The sequence below is a fragment of the Orbicella faveolata genome, unplaced genomic scaffold (assembly GCF_042242905.1).
Source record: "Orbicella faveolata isolate gen_17 unplaced genomic scaffold, um_ofav_v1 contig_15, whole genome shotgun sequence".
Lineage (NCBI taxonomy): Eukaryota > Metazoa > Cnidaria > Anthozoa > Scleractinia > Merulinidae > Orbicella > Orbicella faveolata.
In genome coordinates, this window is record NW_028301542.1 from 4,926,755 (window position 1) to 4,949,247 (window position 22,493).

Consider the following 22,493-nt stretch of genomic DNA (forward strand, 5'->3'; position numbering starts at 1 on the left):
TATGATGACCCAATCACAACTGGAGCCCATCATTTTCATATTATGTTTGAGTTTAAAAATACAAATTTTATACGCAGCGCATTTTAAAACACGAAAAAGAATGAAGGAAAAATTGCCCAACTTATTATAACGAGCCAGGGGCCGGCTTCTGTACAATTACAAACAAGTTTCAGAGAAAACAAGTTTACACAATTTATTCTTCACGGAAAGCTCGATTACTGAGCTGCCCATCATTCGATTTCCGACGACTTCCGAGCATTTTCCGACGATGTCTAGCACATTTCCAGGCCTTCGCAAGCTTGCCTTGTTCCCAGCATACCTCGCGCGCTTGGAACTGGAAACGTCACCAAATCCAATATGGACACCGCCGTGCTGGTAAGTTAGGAGGTGTATTTCTACGATATTCCTGTACTGATAAAGTGTATTAATCGATACATTTCTTTCAGATAGTAACCTAAGTCTAAGGAGGGAAGATTAGTGCATGAAGATTAAACGATCGACCCGAGATTTTTAATTGCAAGGGCAATTGTTTAGTTCGCTTTTCCATTGTAAGCTGAACTCAATTCTCTCATTATTTTTTGTCATAGGAAGCTTCTTTGTACACAGTAAAAGCAATTGCTATTTTGGACAATGATGGTGAAAGAGTTGTAGCAAAGGTACGATTGTATGTCTGATAGTTTAAGCTTATATATACGTAATCAAGCATAATAGTTTTGATTGATATTTAGTGTTTTCCTTACAACTTTGTCATTTATTCGCAAAAAAACACTTAAGTTCCTTGTCTTACGGTCAGAAAACAGCTTAATCTCTCGATATATCTTCAGTGATTACCTCCCATCAAAGTTTTTTTTGTCTTGTTGAAAGACATTAGACTAGAGCTAGCCTTCTTGAAGGTTAGTTTTGGTTTCCATCGCGTGACCGACAGGGAATGGTGTAGAGGAAAGCCAGGGGACCCCCCTCCAACCTTCACCTAAGATACTTTCTGATTGGTTCCCTGAGCAGTCAAAATTTTGTAATGCAGGGACTAAGATGGATTGCTTACAAATACCTTTTGTCAATTTTGAAGCTTTTTTAAACTCGTATAAAAGAAAACTGTTTGCTATTGAGTAGAAACCTTTTAATGTTATGTGTGGCTAATAATTTTGTTTCAAGTGGCTGAAAAAATGCACAAATATGTTATGTTTACCAAAAGTTGGTCGTTGACAACCAAAGTCTTAAATGAGCCAAATATGAAATAAAAATTTTATCGAGGCATTTTGTTTGTTTTTTTTTTTTTGGCAAAATGTTCCTTTGGCTTGCAAAATAAAACCTGACCAATATTTCTCCCCAAAACACAGACCACATCCTAGGTCAATAACATCCATTGATACCAGCCTCACTATACAGCCTGACAGTATGTCTTGGATTACCTTTTACAAGGCAACAAGTTTCTCTTCCCAGTTTTGTGGCATCTATATTCCACGTATTATCTTCTTCTCAAAATACTCCTTCCCACTCCTAAAGCCAAATCACTGATCATGTGCAATTTTTTTGATATCTCACTCTGTTCTATTGCATTATAGTATTATGACGATACATATCCAACAACGAAGGAACAAAAAGAGTTTGAGAAGAATCTTTTCAGTAAAACACATAGAGCAAATGGTAAGATTCCTTTCTGTATCATTTTACCTATATGTCCTTTATTTAATATCTTCATTTTCAGGGCTCTGTAAAGCTCTAAGCTGTTTTAAAACTAATGGTAGGCAGATTTTGAATGAATGTGGACATTAAACCAATAATCACTGACCAGGCCCTTGGAGTTAAATACATTTGAATCTCTGTTTAACCCACAAGAGATAAATATTTGTGGGCCTTTTATTTTTTGAAGGGGTCGGAGTGGGGAGAAATAAATCAGTGTCTTCCTATTCAGATCTTCTTGGATATCCAGCTTAATTTGCAAGGGGGGATGGGGTGGGGAGACATCATCTAAATAAGTGTTCTCCTATTCAGAGTTTCTTGGGTTTCCAGCCTTAATTTGCAAGGGGAGGGGGGAGGGACTTAAAAGAGTTTTGATGGTATTTCATGGGTCAACAATATGCTGATCTTAAATTTTTTTTTTTTTTTTTCATTTAGCCGAAATTATAATGCTAGATGGCTTGACCTGTGTGTACAGAAGTAATGTGGATCTCTTCTTCTATGTAATGGGCTCTTCTAATGAAAATGAGGTAAGAGCCATTAATTATTAACTGTCTGAGAGACTTTTGCTGCACAGGCAGACATGTGAAAACACTGAAAGGAAATTTTCAGTGGGGTTTATTTGTTTTCCAGCTGATCCTTGTAAGTGTGTTAAATGCATTTTATGATGCAATCAGTCAAATGCTGAGGAAAAATGTGGAAAAGAGGGCACTGATGGACAATTTAGATGGTGTCATGTCAATAGTTGATGAGATTGTGGATGGAGGGTAGGTATCACTTTCCATATTCTCCTTACTGTTTTTGTAAATGTCCTGTAATCCTTTTTGGGTGTATTTGGTTTTCTGCTGACATCGTCCCTAAAGTAGTCCTCAATTCTCATAATTTGCCTCTTTGTATTGTTATAAGGTGTAGAGAATTTGCCAGTTAATCAGAAATGGTGATCATGTTTATTCGCTGATGTACTGTGTTTATTCAAATCACAGGGTAATATTGGAATCTGATGCTTCCTCGATCATGCAAAGAGTCGCCATTAAGGTATGACCTCTTTTAACTACCAAGAATCATACGTACATTGATATTTTCTGATAAGAAAAAGTTGGGTAAATGAGTACTGTACATAATCCTGTTTTTAGAGGTGCTGTCATAGTTCGTCTTGAAAAGAAATGATTGGAATTGATTTTTTTATTTAGTTGAGTCTACATTTGAGCCTAGTGGCCCATCAGGCTGTTACTTATCTCAGTTTTTCTTAGCATTAAGAAAGCAGTAGTACTTCTATACCTCCTGGATGTTTTGGTATTCCATCAAATTGTTACCCCCGTACCCCTTTAGATGACCGAGTGGAGAGAGGCACTGTGAGAGTTAACCTTCTTACCCTAGAATCCAGCATGGTGACCCTGCCCAGGGCTTGGGACCAGAGCACCCAATCTACATGTAGAGTCCAGTTCACCATTAAACCATTAGGTCAGCGTGTTTTACTAAGGCTACGTTTTACTTGTCCCCAACATATTTTTAGCTAACCCTTTAAACAAATATTGTTATTCACTTTTAGACTGATGATGTACCAATCACAGAACAAACAGTAGCACAGGTAATACAATGTGCATCCTGCTTTCAAATTTGGTGTCACATTTTCAGGACTTATTTCCCCAAAATCAATCAACATAAAATACATTTTACCCAGAGCCAAGCAAGATCCATCCCTGTTTCCACTGTAATAAACACCTGTCAAGCATGAAACTTTTTACATTCCATAACCTCAATTGGACCAGTTGCGATCTCCAGAGCAACATGGTGTGATTCCAGAAAATACTCGTACCCCTCCCACTGAGGTTTTGGTTTGAACCCGTCCACCCCTGAAATTCCAGTTTTGGTTCATACTTTCCTTTAAGATTAAATTTTACTATTATATTATTAGTAGTAAAAATGTTTAGAGATCTCCCCCTTCCCCTTGGAACTTCCAACACCTCTCCTTGGGGTTCGCCTACAAACACAGACGGATTTCCGTCCTTGTTTCATGCCACTGAAAAATACCAACTAAAGCCAGAAAATCCCTCTGTGTTTGCAGGTGACCTTGGGGTGGGTATAGATTTTTTCTGGAAGTACAGGTGACTGTATACAATGTTGACTAGACCCTAATTAAATGTTCTTAATAACTAGGATTGTACGGTCTGGTAATTATTATTTTAACTGATCACTGTTTGTTTCACACTCTAGGTTCTCCAAACAGCAAAAGATCAGCTGAAATGGTCTCTCCTCAAGTGATTAAGCTATAAACCCCCAAATTAATATTTAACATGTAGAAAACATAAGTCAGACAACTCTTAAATTGCAAATGCCCATTGAGAGCAGATGGACACAACGTAGACAGGAAATCTGCTTTAAAAGAAAGACGGCATGTCTTTGAGCCATGTGGAGCTATTTTTCAGTGAACTCATGATACTGTCATTGTGTTCCTCTCCATTCTTCAATAGAATAATTATAAACTTGGTTGTAGTTGAAGGAATGATTAAGTGATGATCAAAATAATGGCTGCCCAGGAGATATGTCATACTGAACTCTGTAATATATAATTTCCTGTTTTCTATTGCACAGCTGAAATTACTTTTTACTCCTGAGTAATGTTGCATTTTGCAAATCAGAGAAAACAAATAATGCCCATCTCACACATGAAAGATGACTCTGTTTTCCCAACCTGTTTCCCTCTCACCGCTCAGGACAGGAAAAAAGACCTTGGGAATGAGCTTGCTATTTTCCTTTCTTGTTTGCATATGGTTTGATTTTTCCACATAAATGTAGATTTTTTTCGAAGGGCATGAATGTAGAAATTTGGAAATGGGAACAAGCTCAGAATAAAACATTATTATACAAATGGTTTAAACTATTATTGTCTGTTGTGGTGTGACTTTAACTGTTATTAGATTGTTATGTTCAAATGATGTATGCTCATCATAAATCTCCTGGTTAATTTGAAAGAGTTCAGTCAAGGCATTTTGAGCTATTTTTGCTAGGTACAAAATTACATTTAAATTGAAGGAAACTTGAAAATAGTAGTTTACTGAGATAGAAAAGCACCAAAGAGATAATTTTAATAAACCATAAAGGAACAAGAATGGTTAAGGGTGGAGAAGATTAACACGGATTTACAAAATATTATTAATGCTGAACTTGAAAAAATTTTACCTAAACTTCAAGTTGCAGAAACTGTGACGTAGCTCCTTTAATGATCATCAGTTTGTTACATGAAAATCCTTTCATTTAATCCCCAACCTCCTTGAAAATTTACCTTTCCGTTGACAGCACATAAAATAATATTTAATCACTTGACCTCAAACTTTTGCTAAACAATCTGTGTTCCCCATTAACTGAGATTGTGATAAATATCCTTGCTCCTTTTTTTTTACTGAACTCTTTAATAAGGGAAAAAAATAATTATAAGGAATACTGAATGTAGAAATCACATCGACTCGCAAAAAAATTCCAAGTTCCAGATGAGATTTGAACCCACAACCCTCCGTGATCTAGCCGGATGCTCTAACCACTGAGCTACTGGAATCTCTGGTGAGCAAGGGTGAAATGTGGGTCTTTGACTAATAAATAAATATACAGGAAACAACCAAAGAGTTAAGATATTGATAATTTATAAGGTACAGTGTGTTATTGTAAACCAGGTAATCTTTAATTATTGTACTTTGAACAATGAGACCCAATACACCAGCAAAAAGATCCAAAACAACAAACATATCCAGCAATTGTGTTTTACTAAAATTACATTCTTCAAAATGTTTTAACTGACATGGGTATAATTTCAAAACCCCAGATTTTAAGTCAATGATCCATAATTTTTCTAATATTTTTTTTTGTAACCTCTGTTATTTATATCTAACTAAGGAGTCTCACATTCGCATCTTGAAAAGTTAAAGCAAAATTAATAAATAATGTCTTGGTACAGATTTATTGGCTGATAAAAACATTTACAACAATGTGTTTGCAGCAATTTTTTTTTTTTTAATCAAATATGGTTTAATAATAGCAAGGAGTCTGTGAAACTTGAAGCACTTTGTACATGTTACAACCCCGGGGAAGACTCCAATATAAATAGGATGGGGGTGCTAATCATACCTTTTTCTTCAGACCTTTTTTTTAAAAACAAGGTTTTGGTATCTCTGTGGGTGTTCAGCCTCAAAAGGTCCACAGCAGGAGCTTTTGCAGTGCCTGTTAGGATACTGAGCCGAAAACAATATGACAGGAATAATTTGATGTTTTAGAGTTGGTACCTCTTTAGGGTGAAAAACATTTCCAGCCACGCCTACAAACCAGGATCTTGGCACCTCTTAGGGGTTCTTTTCAAAATTTCAGACAAGCACCACCATCTTCTGACATGGGAGTCCCACTGCCCACGTTACAACCCTTTATTGACTTGTGTGCAAAATGATCCTCGAAACTAAGTTGGATGTTAATGTGGATGAACAACTCTACCTGAACTGTGAGTGTCTGTCAAAGAATTATTTCAATTTTCAAAAAATTTCCTCGTTCCCTACATACAAAATAAAGTTTCAATTCTTTATATAACATTAAATTTAACATTAACATACGATGTATTCCATGAATGGCCGCCATTCACATCAGGGTCACAAATTATCACTTTTAAATGCTGTTGCTATGAACCAGTCAAGGTGGTCCCAAAAATGTACAAGAATTGCCCCTCACATTTCCTAGTTCCAATCTGTTACACTTGACAAATATTTTACATTGTCTGCTATTACTTTTGAATTTTATTATCTCTGTGAATTTTCCTTGCATGGGCTTGCATTTTCAATAGCATCTACACATTGCCTATAAGAAAGTACAAAACTAATTAATAATTTAACAATCTAAACTGTTCAGCAGGGTTGTAACAAAGCTTTGACCTTGGTGGTAATATTTTTGGAGCAGGTGACTAATTGGATAACCCAGCAGAATTGCTGACCAAGATGTTGAAGTACATCCACACAGCTTGCTACTATTGACATATCTGTACCACAGTTAAAACATATTTGTTTCATTTTATTGGCAAAAGAAATTCCAATCTGTTTCTTTCAAACCCCACAGAGTGTTTTATCCCACATTCACGATGGGGACCTTACGCATATACGACAGCAATGACGAGGACCACGCCTAGTAAACAATGTGTTTCATTACGTATTTATTAACTATCCAGTGTGTCTGTTGGTATCAAAACTTGCCCCTGCTGAATATGCTATGAATGCATTCAGTTCCAAATAGAAATACGAAAAATCAGCCACTGTGGTTCAGGTTCTCCAGACAACGTAGAATGTGGTATTTCACGTTGTTTTGCAGAGGATGGCAAAGAAATGTACCAAGAATTATAACGCACATGCACAGCCATTGTTCTGCTCATTAAATTTTTTTTTTTTGGTGATGTTCTCCTTGCTGTTGTCATCGTGTTTTGGGTAAGGTCCCTAATGGTTGATGGGAGGGCCTACATTGCTACCTCCATAACCAAGGGGCAATATTAACTCAGAAATCATTGCAACTCACCTAGCTGTACTAATTTAGCACAGTTGAGCATCCTACTTAATATATCTTCCACAGACACAATAAACAGGGAAAATGGACTGTGGTTGATAAAAAAGGGCTGGTATGCAGATAAAAAACAAGATTAAGCTTCACTAATTTATAGCCTTCATTAATATTTTTGCTTCAACATTTTTTAGACAATTTTCTAGCTTTGTTGTCCATACGACAAAAAGATCCTAAAAAGGTTCACCTGCGATTAGGTGGGTTTTTTCACTGTTTTTTTGGGTGGAAAAATGAGGAAGAAAAGGATTGCCTGATCACAGGTTAAAATTTAAAATGTTCCCATTGTGGGCTCTATTACTTCAATCATTCCCTCCAACAAGAGCTCGACATGTACAACTATGAACTTACTTGTACAAATAAAAGAAAATGTATCCACTATGTTGTCGTTTGTACCGGACACCATGTTCTGAAATCTGCAATTAAGCACAAGTAAACAAGCAATGAGCAATAATTTATATTTAGTTGTTATTAGTGCCACTACAAGCCACTGATGATTGTAGAATCTTCCTTACATCAAGGCCTAGGCACTTTCTTCTTATTCACTTGCTTCTAACAAGGCTTTGGCTAAAAACCCTAGGCATTTTAATTACCACAAAATGCAAGGTGACCTAATGGTTACAAGACTCTGGAATAACAAGTTTGAATTCCAACCATAGCACCAAGCTAACTCGCGTGGAAGTATATATTTGAAAGGCAGAGGTAAAGTCTGCAAACAAGCCAAGTGGCCCAACAGGCTGGTGCTTATCTCCGGTTTCTGTAGCACAAAGTGACTAGGAGTATTTGTACTCCCCCCTGGATGGGATGCTAGTCCATCACAGGGTTACCCCCAGCATTAAATTCACCGGTACTCATTCATACATCTGGGTAGAGAGGGGCACTGTGAGAATAAATAAAGTGTCCTGCTCAAGAACACAACATAATGCCCCTGACAAGGCTGAAACCTGGACCACTAGATCAGGAGGAAAGTGCACTAACCACGAGGCCACCTCGCCTCCGTAATATATATTTGAAAGAGTCTTGTAAAATTATTCGCTAGGCATATTGTTCTGCAAGAGAACAGGTACAGGTCCAGAACTGGAGTCACCTTTGTTGCTGTAGAGTCATCATAACTTGTCCACTGTTTAGTTTTGCAATCAAAAACATCAGAAATATAGTGTCCTGGATTGAAAAGTAGAAGTCAGACACAATATTAGTATTTCTCAAATTCCTAAAAGTTGCATTTCACAATGACATGAAAAGACAATAATGCAGGATCATACAGGAGTTAAATTCAAAAGGCATACATTTAAAAACCAATTTCCTTACATGATTGTACACTTCCAGAATAAATTAATATTGAAATAAATATAATTTATTTTCTGATTATTTCTTTACCATTTACATAAAATATAGAATGTACAAATAACTAATCCCTTCTGACCAAACCCTTTGTTCAAGTCAGCGTCACTTTACATTTCATGTTAATTAAAAACTGATAGAAATTTGATCAACAAGAAATCTTCAAGCCTCATGATTTTCACACATTTTGCTCCTCTCAACCCACGTACAATTCAGGGGTAGATCCAGGATTTTTTAAGGCGGGGTAGCATGCAGCACCAATGGGTAAAGTCTGCATACAAGCCAAGTGGCCCATCAGGCCGGAGCTAATCTCGGTTTCTGTTGCATGAAGTGACTAGAAGTATTCTTACTCCCCCTTGGATGGGATGCTAGTCCATCGCAGGGTTACCCCTAGCATTAACTTTGTCGGTACCCATTTATACACCTGGGTGGAGAGAGGCACTGCAAGAGTAAAGGGTCTTGCCCAAGAACACAACACAATGTCTCCAGCCAAGGCTTGAGGGCTTGAACCTGGACTGCTTGATCCAGAGACGAGCACACTAACCATGAGGCCATGCGCCTCCCACAGAACCAATGGAGCATGCCCCCAAAATTTTGCAATTTGAGAATTGGAACCTAATTGAAAACTGTTACACCAGAAATACAGTGGAACCCAGATTTAACGAACCTCTATTTAACGAAGTCCTAGATATAATGAGCAATATTCTATGTCCCGGCCAAAGTTACAGTAAAATGTATGGAATAAAACCTCGATATAACGAACCTCGATATAACGAATTCTTCGATATAACGAAAATAATCCGGAAGCCCAAACATAAAATCTACCTCGATATAGCAAATTACAATGTCAACACGCGACAGAAGATAAACGCTGAACAGATCAACAGTCAACAAATCCTTGTAATCCTTATGGCATAACCTCTATGTTGTAACATTTTTAAATTGCTACTCTGAAAGTGACGTTCTTTTGTAAACAAAAGCTGCGCCACTGCTTAAAAGTGAAAATAATTGATATTGAAAGCCACCATGCTTAATGAATTGCATCTCAGAATGCAGCACTTTTGGGTGATGAAAACTGCATTGAATTTTGTGACAGAAGTCACTCGTGTTACAAATCAATCATAACTATGACCTCGATATAACGAACCCTTGATTTAACGAACAAATTTGGCCAGTCCCCAGCGACTTTGTTAAATTGAGGTTCCACTGTACGACAATGCCACAAAGTACAGGGGTTTCATTACTGTTTTGAGCAGAAGGGCAACTGGTTTTCACAGGCAGGCAAAACCTTTTTGAACTGAACTCTAATTATAAAAGAAACTTTCCCTAGATTGTCAAACCAGGTGGTCAAAATCTTCCTCACGGCCAGTCAATTTGCCCGGTGCCTGGCCCTTAATGAAACCCCTAAAAAGTAGAAATTACATTGAGGTACTTGTCTAGAGTGTTTGCCTTTATTTCTGCCCTAATAAATTTCCATACTTTTTTACATCTGAGAACTCTGTACTTAATTAAAATAAGCCACAGGACAAACCTGAAGTAGATCTAGTACCAAGATGGCTGACAATGCTAACCAGTCTGTATGAATGTGTCGAAAGCTCTCCCTCGTCATCCTAACCAACCACAATTGATAGTAACAATACAGGTTATTAATTTGATAACTACAAATAAAATTACGTGTTGAGAAGATGAAAGTCATTATTATATAAGCTGCAGTGTTTTACAAGGATTTCTAGCCCTAAGAAAAGCCATAATTGAACATGTGTAAAATTATGATAGTTTCATGCACTGTGGTGATATCAATGAAGTGATGTTCAATGTAATGTTTGACCATTTAAATGTACTCAAATTTGTTGGTGTTTGGAAGTCTTTGGCAATCTTCAGTTATCTTTGGTAATCTTTGGAAAATGGTCTGAAAAGGTTTGTGTTGCTTTCCAAAAACTATTGAAGAATCTTAGGAAATATTCAGAAAGTGGTTGGAAATATTCAGAAAATTGTTAAAAATATCATTATTAGTATGTTTATATAATAAACAAAATACTACATGGCTGCTTGTAGATATGGAATTTCTCTTATTGTGTTCAACTTTATATTTCACTTGTTTGCTGTGTTCACTTCTAAGACATTGAGTTGAACACTCTAAGAGAAATTCCGCATCTACCCACACCATGTATTATTCTGTATATACATTACACAGTCTTACTATAAAATACACTGTAGAAGAGATGTGAACAAAAAAGTGCTGCAGGATGATTTTTTAAAATCATGATAAGTGTATTGCCTTCAGTTAGAAGTGAGTCTTTGACAATTTCTCCTAAATGTTCTAAATTCTGCCACCCTCATTAAGTGTTCACAGTTGATTATTGTAAATATGAACATGCTTTTCCAAGTTCTTTGCCCACATGTAGTTTTAACATTCTAGACCAAAAACACTTTGGCCAAAAATAATTTGCTGTTTGAAAGCTTCACCAACCTGTAAAATTAAAATACCTGAAAATTTGAATCTGTTAAATTCTCTGTATCCATTGCCGCTGGTGATTCAGGCTGGTCTGTTGCAAAACCTTGCTCTTCAAACTCTACAAAACAAAACAAAAATGTCTGGTAAATCATACAACAGTTGCCACCAATTTGCACTGTTACACTTGCTCTTTGGGATTTTCAGTGCTTTTGATAAGATTCGCTACCCACTAGAGCTCAAGCAAGTGAATTACCACAGCATGTTTAACAAATAGACATCAGTTAAAATTTCATGCATAACAGGACAGACCCATGAAAAACTGACATCGATTTGTTTTTTTATGATTATAACAAATTGCCAAATCGTCTGCTCTCACTCGTTAATGCATTGCATAAATTACAAATTCATGTGTCTGTCCGCTTATCGACAATGAAAATTAGCCAATGAGCACGCAAGAATTTCTGCAGTTATCGTAAAAAAGAAACTCATACCCAATAGCCTGGGAGAGGTGGATTTTACAGTCAGGCTAGTGAATTCTATCCTGGGCTTGCCTGACAGGCAAATGCCATTTTTTGGCAAATTTATTAGGGAAATTCAAATTACCCAAGCACTGTAAGAGATAATAATTAAAATTATTAAACATGGTATTAAGACAGTTTTTTGGTGGGCTAGTAAATCAAAGTGTCATTGATTTTCTTTGCACCCTGCTGCCATCTATGAAGTCAGGAGTTTTCAAATGTTGGTCCTCTGGAAAAATTTGTTATAGACCTCTCTTATTGCTCTTTGATAGGTGCTGCAGCAATGAAGCCAGTTATTTGAAATCTTACTAAAAGCACTGACTTCTCTACAGTTAAAAGAAATCAAGACAATATCATAACAGACATTGCCGTTATCACAAAATCACGTCTAAGACTAAGCTGTGATCTAACACAGGTCAGTCTGAGAAGTATAATTTAATGAAACAACAACCACAACAAAAACAAAAACAATGATGGCGTTTTTTAGACGTGAACTTCTTAATAAATAATCTCACCCTGTAAGCTTAGCTGTAAAACTCTCTTGAGTTCATCATCTTCATCTGTAGACTTCCTCTACAGACAACAATTGATAAGAAAACATTACAAAAAGTGCTGGCATTTTTAGTCTCCACTGTAAACAAAGTGGAAAACAAAATTGCCCAGCAGTACATTACAAATAACTTCATAATAAATTCATGCAAAGCATTGCTTGGTGCTTAACTTAGCTTCTTAAAGACTAACCAACACCATGACTTAAGATTGGTTTCCATATGATTGCTACGATCACTGCAATTGTTACAGGAAAAAATTGAGTAATCCTTACAACTACCAGCTTCCAAATGATCACTACAATCCCTAAGATAGAACTTAAGTCTACTGTATCTCAGCGACTGTCGCCACAACAATTGCTGTGATTGTTACAGCTGCTGGAGAGTGATTTCCATATTATTACAATGACTGCTGAGCTTTTTTGCAGCAATCAAAGCGCTCATATGGAAACAAGACCTACTTAATGATGATGCTGTCTAAAACACAGGTTTCCAATTCAATAGGGTTTGTCTGTCATTGGAAAATTGCTAACTTATTACTACATGACTAAGTAAGTTCACAGGGCCAATAACTAAAATAAACCAATCAGACTGCTCCATTGCCAGTCTAATATTCTCTAAGTAATGGAACTGGGCACTGTCCCAAATGATCCCGCAAGATCACTCTTGAAGATTTTCAGGTAGTTTTAGTCATGTAATAAATCTCTTATTAACCAAGTTTGCCTGGGACTTTACTGGGAGAATATCAGCCCTTGGTCTTTTGTTTGAACCTTGTTGCGCTCAGTCCATAATAAGAGCTTAAGAAAACCACAACAGCCACGGCAACAGCAATGTCGGTAAACAAAAGGCTTTATTAGGAGAACAATGGCTGTGCTTGTGTGTTATAATTCTTGGTACATTTCTTCGCTGTCCTCTCCAAAACAACAACATGAAATGACCAAATTCTGCATTGTCTGGAGAACATGAAGCATGACAGGTAATTTTTTAAATATTTATTTCGAATTTATCATCATGTCCCAGATTCAGATTCGTGATAGCTTTGACAGTGATGAACAAAGTAAATGACTTAAGGGTACTGTGAGATTCATAGGTAAAATATAAATTAATTTTTTAATCAATGTTGTCCTCATCATTGCTGTCATGGTTAAGCTTGCTAATGTCAAGACATTGGGCCAATATCCTTCCAGTACCGCTCTCACCCTTGGTTAAGAAGATACATATCTCACCTGGTCTTGAAGACTCATGTTGATTGCTTTCACCATATCCTCATCTCTAAAAGCAGTACTGTACAAGCTGCTCCTAGGCCTCTCTTTAGCACTCAAATTGTTTAAAGAACTCTTGTTCTCCTTAACACTGTCCTCAAAAAGATTACCATCAAACTTTCCTAGTGTTGGTGTTTTGTTTGTATTAATTTTGTCTTGTGGTTTTCGTTTTCGCGTAAGATTACCATTGGGTTGTTTAACAAACAGTATGGGACTGTTTTTAAGAACAGTTCCCTTGCTTGCACTCTTTTCCATGCTGGAATCGATACTAGAGTTTCTGTCACTACTTGTGTCATGTAAAATGCTGATGTCAAGGTCGTCGGAAATGTTCTCTGTTGCCGATATTGGACCTCCTCCTTTTAATCCATTAGCTTCATCTGGTTCACTCTCTTGAGCAGCATTCACCAAATCTTCATCGGAAACGTCACTTGCGAGATTGAAATCCTCATCTTCAAAATTACATGTAGTATCTTCTTTCAAAGCTTTCAATTTTCCTGAGCACTCTGTTTCATTTTTGTTCATTTCTTGACGCTCTTTCAATTTTGCTCTTGATTCTTTTTTGGCTGACTTGGCACTTTCTGCCAATGCCCATTCCAATTGTTCCTCTTCTGTACTGGCCCAAACTGGTTTCTCACATCCATGCATATGTTCAAGGTTTATTTCCTGGTCTATGTCAAATGGAGTGCTGCTTTTGTCACTGGATCTGTCAGTGCCAGTTCTACACTGATCTGTCTTATCAAGCTTACTACCGCCAACTGTTTGATCAAGCCTTGAAATCCCTGTGATCCCCACACCATCCTCAGCTTTTGCAGAATCCTTGACAGTGCTATTGAGAAACCAAGACAATAAATTACCTGGAATTTTTTGATAACTTATAAAATATTTTTAATATTTATCTCTCAGTTACAATGTGTGCTCTGATTGGTCAATTTAGCGAGCCGTATTCTACTGTATGCTAAAATTTAAAGCTGTTTTTGTTGCCAAAATGTTTTTTCGATTTATCACCTATCACCTCTGGTGCGCCTCATGAGTCCACAACATTTTTACCACTGTGTTGACGCATATCGTTGTCGATAAGAGTATAGACCATGCTAAACAACATTCAATTTGTTAATTTCCTTAAATTTTATTTTGTCTTGTAATGTACACTACCTTGTAACTGTTGTGTCCCAAAATGAATGAGCCAGTTTTCTTCTTACTGACGGAGAGGGCTGAAAATCACTGGAATCATCATCATCATCTTCGCAGATAAAATGTCGTTTCTGTGGCTTTCGGCTTGATTTAGTAGGGCTCCTGAACAACCATAAAATAAGCTTTCAGTATGAAGTTTGGAGTTTAACTAGACCTACAGTTATGATAATGGAGATCTATAGTAATGCTTATAAGAAAAACAATTACCACCTCACAGGATTATCAACATCATAATGAAAATGTTTGATGAAGGATTTAAGTTTCTTTAGTTTGATATGTTATCCCAGACTTTTAATCTCAATACAAATAATGTTTTTTGTGACATACATCTTTTTTTTCAATATAACTAAAATATTCTCTTTTTCTGGAGCATCTAAGTGATTGGGAGGCAATGCAAAGGCAATTTTTCTCCCATCTGGACTGAATAAGCAGGACCAGGATTCTTTTGTGGGGAGATAGCCTTGTGCTCAATTTTTCCCTAGAACAGATCTCTCAGCCAGCAAAAGACTGAAGACTTAAGAAACCAGCAAAGATGAACAAATAACTGTAATAATAATAATAATAATAATAATAATAATAATAACAATAATAATAATAATAATAATAATAATTATAATAATAATAATAATAAAAGCAAACAAGGGGTGTTTCTTGGCTTCCCTAGGCAACTTGTTGTTGCCCGGAGCCAATGATGAAACCAGCTTCAAAATCATCAATAGCTGTGCGAATCTTTAATAATAATAATAATAATAATAATAATAATAATAATAACAACAACAACAACAACAACAACAACAACTTTATTTCTGTGTACAGAAATAAATAAATAAAAACAAATTTAGTTCTGTACTTACAATTTGAGTGATGATTTTGGTTGGAAAGCAAGTGGAGCTTTGGATTTTGATGAACACAGCATTTCTGCAGAAAGGAAACAACAATGCCTTATATGAATGAGAAAATTACTTCGTTGTGATTGGCTAAGAGCAGGCCAATTCGCCCACGAACGGAGTTTCTGATTGGTGCGGCTTGACCCTGCCTGTCAATTGTCTGTCAGTCAGTTTCGTTTTGTTCATGCGGGTAAGAGACATGGCAAACTCTGTCGAAAGTGATGTTGTTAGTTTCGATTCCGCTCTCGAGGAATCTCTCAAGCGTTTATGTGAACTTGGAATGTCTCGCGAATTATGAATGGAGCAAAAAGACGCAATTTCCACACTGGTATCCGGAAAAGATCTGTTGGCAGTGCTACCCACTGGCTTTGGAAAAGCTTAATATTTACGTAAAATGGGGTTGACTAGCCTACACGGCTTCTACGGTTCGTGACATTTGCACGTTTGCCGTTCTCTGTTCGGTCACTTGACCTTTCTTGTCGCTTCACTCGTGTTCATGAAGGGCACTTCATGTTGTGTAATAAGGAGGAATTTTAAGTGGAGTTGAGCCGTTAGATTGTGCTATGGCAAATTTTTATAAGTCATAGGTCTGCATGGTTTGCGCTGTTATCTGCATGTCAACTCGTTGAGTTTGACACCTCTGTAATTTGCCATGTGTTTATGCATTGTTTAGGCTCATTTCTATTGCAAGATATGCTTTTAAGTCTCCATGAATTTGCTTTTGAGGGACAAAATATGAAATTTACCATGAACATGTTGCTTACTTGCATTCTATATTGTGACACCGGGCCCGGCTGTGACTAGAACTGTTTACAAGCACAGTACGTAGATCCTTATCACGGATATCATATTTGTTCTCGTACGATTTCCTTCGGAGACGCTGTAGCTTTACTTTGAGAAAGCTATATGTTTGTCTAGAGACATTCTTATGTTTCTTGCAGCTATCTGATCGAGCTTATGTTTCTCTTGCTCGATGTATAGGTTTATTCCTCCTTTGATTGTTCTGGCACCACATGATTCAAGTGTAGCTGTTTACGTGCAAGTCCTGTTAACTGTTTTGCGTGTTTTATATGCCATTGTTCGGCTTAGTTCAGGCAAGACCATGGTTTCCATCCTCCATGTGGATCTCATCAGTTGCCGGTATTTCTAAAATACTCTGTACGTCTGAAGTTGCTAGCGCAACACGTACCTCTGTGAGAATGCAAGACATCCTGCGGCTTGGCACAAACTTCTCGTGGTGTGTACCCTTGTGAGACTTCCGGTGTCGAGAAAACCTCATTTTGCTTGGCTACCCGCTCATTTCCGGAAATGCAGTGAAGCACAACTAATCAGGAGGTGTTTCGCATTTTAACAGGCTTTTCGGGCAGGCGTCTTCTCATTTTTCCCCTCCCCCATCCCCCACCGTCTAACATGGCGGCCTGAAAAGGCGGTCGCAAGGCTGTAACGCTAACTCGCCCCAATAAGACGCCTGCACTGCAGGCTAGATTGGTGGTATTTCACACGATTACCTATAATAATTGCTCCTCAAAAATGCTAAATAAATGTATTGTCAAACTCAGGTGATAAGAATAGAGAAGAATTAAACCAACTGTAGACATGCAACATGGCAATGAAATACCACCAAATGGATAACAATATTTACATAGAGTGAAAGCCACATCAGCCTAGGTGGGTCCTCTTAAGAGGTTGAACTAGAATTTGGAAATGGTTTCTCAGGCCGGAAGAAAACCGAAGTATTTAGAGAACAACCCTCAGAGGCCAGTACTCTCACCACCATGCCATCCCTGCTCCCCCAAAATACTTGGATTTAATCTCAGGAAATATGTTCTCAAATAATATTCATGCCCTTAAGTTGTGATACTTACTGAGATCTATGAACCGTTCAATGTTAACCTTGTCTTGTTTTTTTGCTTGTTCCTCAGTTAAGTTGTCGTAGCCATACCGTTTCAAGTGTAGGATAAGCACTCTAAGTAAAACAAAAACATTAATCATACATCCAAATAAAAAACAATAAAAATGCTTTACTTATATAGTACTTTTTTCATCACTTCTCAATAGCACTAAACAGTGAACACATTTCCTAATTTACCTAAGTCACAAAAATTAATACAATAGAATGTTCTCATGGATACCAAACCAAGAATGTTAGCTGCATCACACTGATAAGGCCCAAGATATCTGTACACTTGTTAAACATAATTACTTGCTTTTTTTGGGGGGGGGGGGGGGGGTTGTGGGGGGATCACAGTTGTAGCCATCACATTACACATTTCCCAATGACTAAATTTACCCTAAAGTTCTGAAAGTAATGACCCTTGTCACTTTTGGATTCTGCAGCCTTTTCCTATTGCTACTTTTGCATAGCAAAACTGGGCCGTTTGGAGTTGCGGTAATAAAATTGTGACAAATGTGAAAACATACACACTTTTTATTTGGAGAAACTTACTACTGACATGTCATTGTTTTGAATAACAATTTGAAAGAATCAGTCTTTGAATAATCTACATTAGCTGCAGTCAGTTCTCATTAATACTGGTTATATATTTACATCGTATTGTGAGCTGTTGGAGTTAGTTGTTGTAGACATTCTTTCAAATCTTTCCTCAGTTATCGTTAGTCCTTTATTGGACTTTCACTTCATATGCAAATGCTAAAAAGAGAATTACTTTTGAGGTCGCTACTTTAGGAGGGTTGTCATTTTCGAGATTTGCTAAAACCTATGAAATCGTATCACTACTTTTGGAGGGTCACTACTTTCAAGGGGTCATTAACTTTTGGAACTTTACTGCATTCTAACCAAACATTCTTTGTGGAAACTCCATAAGATTTTGAATTCAGTATTTTTATAAGCTTGTGAGTTACTGTAGTCACTGCGAATAACAAAATAACATAAGAAGTAAAGTAACCTTGGAAGTCTGCTGAAACTGTGTGAAATAACAGCCTCCTTGGACTCACACTTGCTACATGTGTATTCCAGTTCTTCATCCTAAAAGATACACAAATACAGACCTTATTAGGCATATTAGAGTGCATATTAGGGCTGTCATTAAGCTTTGATTCACCCTTAGCCTTCATCTTCAAATCCATAGTAAACTTTACTTGTTAATTCATCAATATGGGTGAATTGTATCAACTACAGACAAGTTCACCTGTAACATCAAGGGCCCATCAAGCATATTCAGCCATAACAGATGCTATAGGTTATGGCCCTTACTGACAGCCCTGCATGTTTTCATGACTCATGCAATATTATTGCAAGCAAGGAAAGAAAGCACAGCAGTATTATTCATGTAATTGTTTAATAAATTAAAGACATTTCCTATTGGACCATTTTGTTCTGCAAAATTCAGACTCTGTGCCATTTAGAGGCTTTTACAGAGTCACTGTGCTCAGCATGACTCCAAGAAGCTGTCCACAGTTCATACAAAACACAGGAAAATCTGCTACTGATTGTCACAAAATAAAGTTTTCTACCTCAAAGTGTTTCTCAATTAAGGTTTGCAAATTGACTGTGCCAAATGAAGAGATGCCTGAGGAATTGCACCTGTACAAAGAAAAGTTATTTTAATTCAAAGTAAGTTCATTACTACTGGACATTCATCATGGTTGCCACCCACTGGAACAGAAAATATCCCTGACTTTTCCCTGACTTTTCACTGACTGTAAGGCAATTTTCACTGACCATGCAGGATGACTGCTCTGGCCATGAATCAACAAAATTAAGGATGGCTCAGATAATTTTTAAAACAAACTTGCCTTGTCTATACAAAAACACCTAATAAAATTATTTGCGGCAACCTTAAGATAAAATTTCCTGACTTTTCACTGACTTTGAACAGGGATTTAGAAACTCCCTGACTTTTCCCTGACCGTGGCAACCCTGTTCATGCTAGCTATGCAAACAGAAACACGTTCAAACCTGCCTAAGAGCACAAGACAAACAGTAAACTACATGCCGATGCAAGAATTGTAAACCAGGAATTTACAAAACCATGAAAAACTACCGCATCACTATTAAAACGCTCCACTGAAATGATCACTAGACAACGGTAGGGCCATAGCCATTATGATGCAAACTGAGGTACCTGCCTGAGCAGTTATCTTTTTTTGTTGTTGAAGGGGGAAAGAAAAACACTTGTAAATACGTGTACCTTGGAAGAAGAATTAAACCATGGACTTTGCCTCGGTCATAATCTTTTTCTGGTTATAGCCCTGAGAAGCCTATAATAAGCCTTTTACTTTTACTCTAGGACACTGACAATTCTATCAGTTTGACACAAACTAGAAATGAGTAAAACATGAAATAAAGAACATTTTACAAGAAGGAAATATGTATACTTACAGAACTGGAATGTCAAGGGAAAAGGCATGGTAGATCTCTTCTTTTGGAGCTGACTCACCACATCTGAATGATAAAACACATCCAGAGTGATCAAAGACTTACAGAGCTGCATCGTATTCTTTAACAACACAGGAAAGGAAGAAAGGAAGTAAGGAAAAAGGGAGTAAAGGAAGGAAGTTATTAAGGAAGAAGCAAACAGGAACAAACAAATAAGAGAAGGAACGTCAAGGGATTCTTGAGAAGACGGATGGATGGATGGATGGAAAGATAGACAGACACACAAACAGATAGACGAATGGATGAATGGTGGGATGGAAAGAGAGAAGGAAGGGAAAAGTTCATGGTTTCCTAATAATGGTGTAAGAAGTTATTGCAGCATAATGTTCACTACTCACTGTTTACAGCTGACTGTATGCACCACTCCACTTTCAAATGACCTTGTCACAGGACATTGTGAGTCTGTTGACTATTCAAGATTAAATAAGAATCACTAAGAGGCTGTCCTTGTTTTTCTGCTCATGAACAAGCACACTCAGTGACTCCACATACTAATAGGATGAAGTTTCACACAAACTTCTAACTGCCCCATGTAATGGAAACCAAGAGAGTCTTGGATTCTGGATTCTGCAGCGTCTGAGTTCTCCCAAGTCATTCTCATGAATGCAAAACTCTCATTCTCAAAATCATTCATAACTCATCAAGTTTAAACAAAGGAAATCATCACTGAGATGGTGTTTGGATATCTAATTTTAATAAGCATAGATTTTTACAATATTTTTCTCTGTTTTCTCCTTAGTTTTCCCTCTTTAGTTTGGATTGAGAAGATATATAAATTGTACTCAATACCATGCTTGACAACATTTCCAAACACCTTGAAGTAAAACAAAAATACTCTATGTATTGTACTGTCAACTCTCTTCTTGGTTTTTGGAATTGTGGTCAAACACAGTCTTTTATGTAAACAACAAGCAGGTTTTGTAGTTCTTGAACGAAAATTCAATGATAACAGTACCCAATGACAGTTTTCCTCCTCGGCCATAAAAGCGATTGGCACACATGTAGGAGCTTGTTTAGTTGAAATAATTCATTCATTTCTTACTACATTGTTGCTCTCTTTAGAAGCATCTTTAGATGAGGGTGATTCGCAAGTATTAACATCATCTTTCAGCTGATCAAACACTTGGCACAAGAATTCATGAGCATCCTACAAAAAAACAACATACAAAGTTACTGCACGGACATGGATGATTCTATTGTGTTAAGCAAATCTCATTCTTTGAGTCTTGGTTGCTTGTGTTCTTATGCATGGAGTTTGTAGAGAGGTACAGTCGAATCCCATTGTTTCGAAATCTTAAGGGAAATGAAATATAATTGAAAATGGCAGGAGTTTGAAACAGCTGATAGTAAATGATTAAGGGGCATATCCAAAGGAAATGGTTTTGAGCTTGAAATGCCAGGAAGTTCAAAATAATCAAGTTCAAATAAGTGGGGTCCAACTGTTATTAAAAGGACTTGTAGTGAAATGTCTCTTACATGCTGATGGTATCCTGAGAAACGAGTGGCAGCCTCTGAGATTGTTTTTTTTAATTTTCTCAAGCAAGTTTTTAGCACCTCAGGATTTCCACATTTCTTCTTGCAGCATAACACATTGTAAAGACAACTGTAATAGAAAGACAAGAGAAATACATTCATTATTTAAAAAAACAGGAAAACCATGCTAACTGTACATGTATATACTACACTAAGCTGTCACTCGCCAAAGTTGTCAATCAGTCCAAGCAACCAATTAATTCAGTCATTTTTCAATCACTCAATATAAGTTGACAAAAGGCCAAAGTTGTCAATGAAACCAAGTTGTCAATCAACCCAAGTTGTCAAACAATCCAAGTTGTCAATCATCCTACATTGTCAATCAGTCTAAGTTGTCAATCAATCAAAGTTGTCAATCAAACCAACTTCCAATCATGCAACCTAAACTGTCAATCTACTTAAGTGGTCATGAATCCAAGTTGTCAATCAGGCAACCCAAGTTGTCCATCACTTCAAGTTGTCAGTCAATCCAAATTGTCAATCATCTAGACAGACAGCCAAGCATCTGGACAGACAGGCACACAGTGATAAATTTTGAAATATCAGTCCCCAAACAGAAATTCAGAAAAAAAGCTATTGTTCTGTTTTCAATCATAAAGTTAACTCTAGAACCAAAATGCAATCTTCAAACTTACTTATACAGTCCCTGAGGATGAACATTTTCCAACAAAGCCTTGTTTGAAAGATCCTGAACAAAGGGCGGCACACCAAGCAGTGACTGAAGAATGGCATTCATATAACATGTATTCCCCAGGTTTGAAAAGCTGCAACAACAAAAAAAAATTATTAAAATATGTCTGGAATGTTTATTGTGTTATGACCAATCATGAGTGAGATCAAGTGACATTCCCCTACCCAGTTAATGCAACTTCTTTTTCAAAAGGATGCTTCTCACGAGATCTGAAAGAAATTTGGCTAGCCAAACGTGATGTCTGGGTCCTTGCTCGGGGTGGAGGCATCAGACCTGGACCTGACGTCTTACTGGTAGATTTCCTATAGATTTATCAAGGATACATTATCGTTTGCATCTCATAAAGATAATTATTGTTCACAACTTGAGCCATTTCTGGATAGCTAGATGGACAGTTTGACAGACAAACAGACA

At 37.1% G+C, this 22,493-nt stretch overlaps 2 protein-coding genes across 4 annotated transcripts in view; one reads left to right on the top strand and one right to left on the bottom strand.

Moving 5' to 3' along the window:
* Positions 1 to 303: 303 nt before the first annotated feature.
* LOC110063512 (coatomer subunit zeta-1-like) lies at positions 304 to 4,558 on the top strand. The gene is made up of 8 exons (XM_020770508.2): positions 304 to 375; positions 588 to 656; positions 1,563 to 1,644; positions 2,116 to 2,207; positions 2,311 to 2,444; positions 2,661 to 2,712; positions 3,227 to 3,265; positions 3,892 to 4,558. Exons 1-8 carry the CDS (start codon positions 358 to 360, stop codon positions 3,937 to 3,939), a joined length of 534 nt encoding a protein of 177 aa, XP_020626167.1. The 5' UTR covers positions 304 to 357; the 3' UTR covers positions 3,940 to 4,558.
* An 860-nt stretch (positions 4,559 to 5,418) lies between these two features.
* Positions 5,419 to 22,493, bottom strand: part of LOC110063511 (ubiquitin carboxyl-terminal hydrolase 37-like) — a 31,793-nt gene continuing 14,718 nt past the window's right edge. For all 3 annotated transcript variants that reach the window (XM_089288083.1, XM_089288084.1, XM_089288085.1), the window contains 18 exons: positions 22,244 to 22,381; positions 22,024 to 22,152; positions 21,332 to 21,458; positions 20,898 to 21,002; positions 20,194 to 20,264; positions 19,799 to 19,861; positions 18,931 to 19,000; positions 18,363 to 18,442; positions 17,322 to 17,422; positions 15,424 to 15,487; positions 14,531 to 14,671; positions 13,343 to 14,204; positions 12,084 to 12,141; positions 11,083 to 11,168; positions 10,127 to 10,205; positions 8,342 to 8,415; positions 7,606 to 7,670; positions 5,419 to 6,510 (listed from right to left, as the gene is read on the bottom strand). In XM_089288083.1, coding sequence (XP_089144209.1) covers positions 6,453 to 6,510; positions 7,606 to 7,670; positions 8,342 to 8,415; positions 10,127 to 10,205; positions 11,083 to 11,168; positions 12,084 to 12,141; positions 13,343 to 14,204; positions 14,531 to 14,671; positions 15,424 to 15,487; positions 17,322 to 17,422; positions 18,363 to 18,442; positions 18,931 to 19,000; positions 19,799 to 19,861; positions 20,194 to 20,264; positions 20,898 to 21,002; positions 21,332 to 21,458; positions 22,024 to 22,152; positions 22,244 to 22,381 — 2,371 coding nt within the window. In that variant the 3' untranslated portion in view covers positions 5,419 to 6,452. The remainder of the gene's footprint in view (positions 6,511 to 7,605; positions 7,671 to 8,341; positions 8,416 to 10,126; positions 10,206 to 11,082; positions 11,169 to 12,083; positions 12,142 to 13,342; positions 14,205 to 14,530; positions 14,672 to 15,423; positions 15,488 to 17,321; positions 17,423 to 18,362; positions 18,443 to 18,930; positions 19,001 to 19,798; positions 19,862 to 20,193; positions 20,265 to 20,897; positions 21,003 to 21,331; positions 21,459 to 22,023; positions 22,153 to 22,243; positions 22,382 to 22,493) is intronic.

Excerpts from the sequence above, each read along its gene's own strand:
- LOC110063512 (XM_020770508.2), top strand. Across the intron at positions 657-1,562 it reads GTGAAAGAGTTGTAGCAAAG|TATTATGACGATACATATCC; the intron begins GTACGATTGTAT and ends ATTGCATTATAG. Across the intron at positions 3,266-3,891 it reads CAGAACAAACAGTAGCACAG|GTTCTCCAAACAGCAAAAGA; the intron begins GTAATACAATGT and ends TTCACACTCTAG.